Source organism: Gymnoscopelus braueri, assembly GCF_963280865.1.
Source record: "Gymnoscopelus braueri genome assembly, chromosome: 15".
Lineage (NCBI taxonomy): Eukaryota > Metazoa > Chordata > Actinopteri > Myctophiformes > Myctophidae > Gymnoscopelus > Gymnoscopelus braueri.
Genome location: NC_137620.1, coordinates 35182357 through 35189856, shown reverse-complemented (window position 1 = coordinate 35189856; position 7500 = coordinate 35182357). Strand labels below are relative to the sequence as shown.

General features: G+C 45.0%; 1 protein-coding gene across 1 annotated transcript in view; it reads right to left on the bottom strand.

The window, feature by feature from the left end:
* The window catches only part of efnb3b (ephrin-B3b), a gene marked incomplete at its 5' end in the record, with an annotated part of 76071 nt that extends 72953 nt beyond the window's left edge, over positions 1-3118 (bottom strand). The window contains one exon of the mRNA XM_080450914.1: positions 3089-3118. Coding sequence (XP_080307040.1) covers positions 3089-3118 — 30 coding nt within the window. The remainder of the gene's footprint in view (positions 1-3088) is intronic.
* Between the last annotated feature and the right edge of the window lie 4382 nt (positions 3119-7500).

Below are 7500 nucleotides of genomic sequence, written 5' to 3'. Positions count from 1 at the left end.
GAATTTGAGTGAATTTCTCGGGTCGGGCTCAGCGCCTACGTACATCTGGCAAGACTTGCGGTAAGAGCCCAGAACCCAGCTTCTATCATCAAAAAAAAAAGAAAAGAAAAAAGTGGGCCGGGGGTTGCGAGTGTTAAAATATCCATAATCATAGTTAAGAGCGGTCATTAAGGATCCATACACACTGGAGCAGTGCTGTAGGAGAGACCTTTGACTGTGCATACAAAGCCAGCGCCGGGGAAGGCGTATGAAAGAGAGAGAGAGAGAGAGAGAGAGAACCCAGAGAAAGAGTTGTTTGAAAGAGACACAAGTGCAGGAGATGGAAGAGGGGGGTGGATACATATATTTTGAAAAGAGAGCGCATGAGAGAGAGGGAGGGAGGGAGGGCGGGAGACAGGCAGAGATGAGTGTGTGTGTGCGTGTGCGTGTGCGTGTGCGTGTGCGTGTGCGTGTGTGTGCGTGCGTGCCTGTGCGTCAAGACGTGGCCCAGATACCTCGGCAGGCACATGTTTATGGATGAAACATTAGAAGGAAGACGCAATCCAAGAAGGTCACGTGCAAGAGGACGACGACGGAAGGAGATACACGGGAGAAAGAAAGTTACCGACGGGTGGAGGAGCAGGGAGAGAGACCGAGAGAGTGTGTGAGAAGAAAGAGAGAGAGAGAGAGAGAGATAGAGAGAATGTGAAGGGACTGGAGCAAAGAAAAATGTGTGAGATACACAGCTAAAGTCCCCCGTTTTATTTTAACCACTTTTAGCCCCGTTTTAATACTTCATCATACGACTGTGTCTCACAGCGAGACTAGCCAATCTACAAGCTTTGTGATACGGAGTGTCGTGACGTGAGCGTGAAGCGAGCGGCTATTCTTTGCTATAATTTTTAAGCCATTTCACAGCAGGGGACCGACAGCCCCAGGCTATGGCTATTTGGGGGTCCTTCGCCATGAAAACATTTGGAAACCCTTGACCTATAATAATGGCATGCCCAAAATAGGGACACCGGGGGTTGGAAGTGTTTAACTCTACGGCCCCTTACAGGTGGGGTCCACTCTTACGGTTAAATTAAGTTAAGATTTTACATATGCACACACACACACGGAAAGAGAGACGGAGCAGGTGAAAGAGAGAGCAATAGGAAGGAGGAAAACAAGACCATTCTAGTTCAGCCGTATCATGGATCCAATTTATCTAATCATGGATCCCTTTTATCTAATCTCTGTTCCTGTTCTGTTGTGTTCTGGTGGCAGGCCTGCTGAACTGGAAGTTGACGCGTTCTTATTGAAAATAAATGCAGTCCCTTACATGTTGACATGAAGTCATTCATCCTCCCAGCCTGTGTGTTAAAGAATACCAATTTCCGACTTACTTACGTAAGTAAGAACCATGCACACGGCACCTGCGAGCACCTTAACCCATTAAGACCTGAGAAGATTCTAGAAATGTCTTCTAAATCCTATCAATTTTTTGAAAATTCCCTCGATTTTTCAAAAATAGCAGATCTACAAGCTCATAGCGCGGCACTCGGTGCCGCGCTATGAGCTTGTATATCTGCTATTTTTGAATAGCCTAAAGAAATCTAAAAGTGACACAGATGCGTTCCAGGTATTAATGGGTTAAGAGCTAGAACCAACAAACAATCTGTCTTTAACGCTGACGCGATTCTTTGATGATCTCATTCCGGTTGTTTCTCGTTGTTTGTATGTATGTTTATTGTTATTATTGCCGCTACGATGTCTCGAGGAACCAGAACAAAGGAATTGTGCTCTTTATGCAGCCATACACAGGATGTAACAATTAAGAAAACCTTGAACCCTGAATCCTGTGCCAACGATGAAGTAACAAAGGACTTTCCTGTTCCAACGTGGCTCCTCCGTCGGTGCAATTAGACAGCTGAATTTGGGCCCGTTCCGCGACGCAGAGTGAAGCTCCAACGTTAGCTAAATAATACAAATTTATGGGGCCGACGGAGTGGTAAAAGGGGGACGCATTAAACATTTTACTGACACCTCTGGGAAAACAAATCCCCCAAAAAATCAGACAAATGAGCACATTCCAGACTACTGACTCTGTGTTTTGCCTTGTTATAAAAGCGTGGCCACATTCTGTGCAGTTACTTGACGAGCCATTTCATTTCATTTGAATGAACTGCTCCAGTTAAATATCGTCACTGTCAGACAGAAAACCATGTATCTCCATATTTCATCTTTTTTATGTTTCTTTCATAAATGAATGCCCAATTTTATACTTTGTCGCGACAGTGTCGCACAAAAGTATGCGACACATTGTGAGCTTGTAGATCTTCTATTTAGCAATTTATTTTTAAATGTGTAAGGTTTTAACCTATAATGCCCAAAATAGGGATTCCAGGTCTATGTGTTTTATACATATTTAAACAATGAAAAAAGTATTAACAACAGCTTGTGACTACATAATAACTACATTGGATCCATTGAACACAGGTATAGTTTTGGACATACAAGCTTTCCACCCGACAGTGACAATATGAAATGCCTGCTCATCAAGTGTTTCTGTGTTGAAGTGCTCAAGTTAAATATGAAATGCCTGCTCGTCATGTTTCAGGGTCGAGTTTGTCTGGGAAAGTACAACAAGGAAATGTGATATCATTCCAACAGCGGGGAGTCAGTCAGTCAGTCAGTCAGTCAAGTACAGATATTATTGTGGTCTCATAAAGCAGTATAGTTCTCAAACTTTTTCATGCCAAGGACCCCCAAATTGGTATATATTTGGCCGCGGACCCCCATCTGAAAATGTTTTGTGTCGGGGACCCCCAGAGGAGAAGATTTGTGTTAAGAAATTCAAAAGTATTAAAAAATTTTCAAACACTTTCAAGATTTTTCTAAATGTAAAAAAATAGCAGATGAACAGATGAAGTGACGCGCTGTGAGCTTGTATATCTGCTATTTTTGAATAGCCAACATATAAAATATGGATGAAGAGCTTAAAATGATTGTGATGCTGTATTAATAAATTCTACTGGGGACCCCCTGGAACCCCCTCAAGGACCCCTGGGGGTCCCCGGACCCCACTTTGAGAACCACTGTCCCTAAAGTACGAACGCTCAATTACTCGAACGTCGCGAGACACATAGTGCGACATGTCGTTAGACACTCGTGTCACGCAAAGCATATATTGACCCAGAGAGAGAGAGAGAGAGAGAGAGAAGAGAGAGAGAGAGAAGAGAGAGAGAGAGAGAGAGAGAGAGAGAGAGAGAGAGGGGGCAGAAACAGAGGCAGAAACAGAGAGCGAGGAGAGAAGAGAGAGAGTGTCGTGCGAACAAGGAGAGAGTAGCACAAGGTTGTTGTAAGGTCAGTAAACGCTGGAAGGCCCCCTGGAATGTTGGTGGTAAGAAACAACAATAGAAATAATAGCTACCATATGGTGAGTGATGGAGAGAGAGAGAGAGAGAGAGAGAGAGAGGAGAGAGAGAGAGAGAGAGAGAGAGAGGAGAGAGATGTGATGGAGAGAGAGAGAGAGATGAGAGAGAGAGAGAGAGTGAGAGAGAGAGACTGAAACACAGAGAGAGAGAGGAGTGATGGAGAGAGATGAGAGAGAAGCTCCATCAGAGAGAGGGTGAAGAAGACAACGGTAGAGGGATAAACAGAGTGAGGGGGGCGGAGGGAGAGAGAGAGAGAGAGAGAGGGAGAGAGAGAGACAGAAGGAGGGAAGGATGGAAGTCAGCAGGTAGGGATACAGGGACGTGTTTGAATAGTTAGCCGGCGTCATGGGACTTTGAAGGTAGCGGCGTCCTTGTCATCATCACACACTGTGTGTGTGTGTGTGCCCACACAGGCACACGTGCACTGCACACACACACACACGCACGCGCAAACACACACACACACAGAGACACACACACACACACACACCCCCCGTCCTTCTGTCCGGAGGCGGTCCAGGATGCCGCAGCGTCAGTGTCATATTCACTACACATCACGCTCACTGTAACCGTGGAAACTGGGGATTGTAGGCATGCCGGATGGCTTGGCATTTTGCAAAGAGCACACACACACACACACACACACATAGACATACACACACCTGCAGTCATTTGTGATGAGAGACACACTCTCACACACACACACACACACACACACACACACACACACACACACACACACACACACAGCGAGGAGAGCTACCATTTTCTTTGCTCCAACAGCCCCACTGTGTTCACTACATTCCATGCAACACCACATTCCCACTCAAATCCTAGGGTGTTGATTTAGGTAACTCTGAGGAGAATGTAGAAAATTGCCTATTTTTACAGTTGAGATTCTGGATTTTACAGTGTACTGTAGAAGACAAGCACATAATGTGTTTTTTTTTAACTCCTGCCTCCACACACACACACACACACACACACACACACACACACATAGCATTCTTAGAGAACAGAAAGTAGAATCAACCAACTTTCTGTTGGAAAAAAACAAGTTTTTCACAGTTGTGAACAAAGCCGAACACAGCAGCACACCATATTCAGGTCAACCCAAACTTTTTTTCATTTTCTTTCACAGCGAGACGCCACACTGAGTCTCTGGCGCTCTGAGTTTTTATTATTTTATTTTTTTCTGCTCTCATTCGTGTAGCTTCATGTTCCTTCTCTCTCTTACAGTTTGGTTGGGGTGTTTTTGTGTGTATGTGCTCCTGTGTGTGTTTCCACACTCATATCTGTATTCGGTGGTTCCTTTGATTTCAACAATCATCATGGCTGCCTGGTTTGTTCCAGACGCTGCTCTACATTCAGGCTTCGCCTCCCCCCCTTCTCTCTCTCCCTCTCTGTCTTTCACAGAACTTTCTGCCACACTCCATTCCTCAACGCTTTTTTCCTCCGACTTGCGCGACGTTTCTCTCTCTTCTTCTCGTCCTCCCTCTCCCCTCGCTTCGCTCTTGTTTCTTTTTCGTCAACGTCTCCAACACTCTATCGCTCACTGCTTTTTCCCGCTCCTCTCTCTCTCTCTCTCCCTTTCACATTCCCTTCCATCGCTTCTCTCACTTTTGTCAACTTCTCCTCCCATATCGTCGCTGTCAGGCAGAAACCTTGTATCTTCTTTTTTTTATATATATATATATATATATAAACGAATGCCCTATTTTATGTTTCGTCGTATGACAGCGTCAGTCGCGGAAAAAAGCCGATCTACTACTAAGCTGAATATGTTTGAAAATCTTTTGCCTATAATGTCCACAATATGGAAGTTGAAGGTTGAAGTACATTTACTCAAGTACTGTACTTAAGTACAATTCTGAGGTACTTCTACTTCATATTTCTAATTGTCTATACTTTTACTTCTACTCCACTACATCTCAGAGGCAAATATTGTACTTTTACTCCACTACAATTATTTGAAAACTTTAGTTAGTTTTTAGTTTTGCAGATATAAATTATTACATTATAAAACATACATTAACCACTTTAGCCCTATTTTATACTTGGGTTGGGTAATTTGAAAATAGCCGATCTAAAAGCTCACAACGCGTCGCGATGCGACGCGTTGTGAGCTTGTAGATCTGCTATTTTCAAACATTTTAGTACTTTTGGTACTTTAAGTACATTTTGATTACCAATACTTTTGTACTTTTACACTCACGTAAATTTGTAATTTCTGACTTTTACTTGTAACAGAGTACTTCTACATTGCAGTATTGATACTTTTACTTAAGTAAAACATTGTGTGTCTGTGGGTTTTATTTACATTTTACCAATGAAAAGTACCAACAAGAGCTTGTGACTAAATATCTATTAGAACACAGGTTCTTTTTTCCCATTTCCTGAAGAGCAAACCGTTGTGAATGTGGACACACAAAGCTTCCACCCAACAACAACAAACAACTATATTCTATTCCTCACGTTCCTCCATCGCTCTTTGCCTCTTTGTCCGTCTCCTTCCTCCCTCCCTCTCTCTCTCCCACATCTTTTATCAACTTCTGCCTCACTGATTCATTGTTTTTTCTCCACCGCTCTCTCTCTCTATCTCTCATCTCTCTCCCCCTCATCACATCAGTCGTTCCTTCCTGTAACCTTTCACTTATGCCCCCGTCTCCCCCCCACACACACACACACACACCACAACACACACACACACACACACACACACACACACACACACACACACACACACACACGACACACACACACACACACACAACACACACACACACACACAACCATGTTCCCTCCCTCCACTCCCTGTCTCTCTCCCTTCCCCTTTCTTCTCTCTCCTCTATATCTCTCTCCTCCTCCCCTTCCTGTCTCTCTGGTGTTTATAGTGTGTGTAGTAGGGGTGATTTGCGGGCCGCTTGAATTGGACCCATTAAGGTAGTCTAGAAGAGGTGTGTGTTGACGGACGACCGTGGGCCCCGACAGCTGTGTGTGTGTGTGTGTGTGTGTGTGTGTGTGTGTGTGTGTGTGTGTGTGTGTGTGTGTGTGTGTGTGTGTGTGTGTGTGTGTGTGTGTGTGTGTGTGTGTGTGTATGAAGGAGGCCCTTGAGAGTAAGATGCACACCCACCCTGTTAGCCCCCCCCCCCCCCCGCACCCGATAACTCCCAATGAGGTTTTAGTGGCTAAATATATAGGTTACAATTATTGGGAAAAAAACACACACACACACACACACACACACACACACACACACACACACGACACACACACACACACACACACACACACACACACACACACACACACACACACACACACACACACAACACACGGATGGGGCCAGCTGGTGTTTATGCTTGGTTGTGTGTGAAGTGTCTTTGAGGTTCAACTCAACTACCTCTCTAATTTAATTAGGTCACAGAGGGCTCTGGAGGAATGAAAGATATAATGCATGTGGTGATGGCTCTCTTTTTCACACACACACACACACACGCGCACACACACACACACACACACACACACACACACACACACACACACACACACACACACACACACACACACACACAGACACACACACACACACACACACACACACACACACACACACACACACACACACAACACACACACACACACACACACACACACAACACACACACATATTGTATTTGAAGCCACACATAGACATCTGCTGGCATTTGCACATACACACACTCACGTACACACAGTCACACACACACACTACACATACAAGCAAGCAAGGGTGATCCCAAAGGGAGCGAGCGAGAGAGGTGAGATGCTGACCTGCACCAGTCTGGGTCACCTACATTTCCAAGGACCTCCCACGAGAAACGGTGTGTGTGAGCGTGTGTGTGTGTGTGTGTGTGTGTGTGTGTGAGCGTGTGTGTGTGTGTGTGTGTGTGTGTGTGTGTGTGTGTGTTGTGTGTGTGTGTGTGTGTGTGTGTGTGTGTGTGTGTGTGTGTGTGTGTGTGTGTGTGTGCTCCGTGCGTGTGCGTGTGTGTGCGTGTGTGCGTGTGTGTGTGTGTGTGCTGGTGAATTCATGCGTGCAGGCCATCTCCCGAGGGTGACGCAT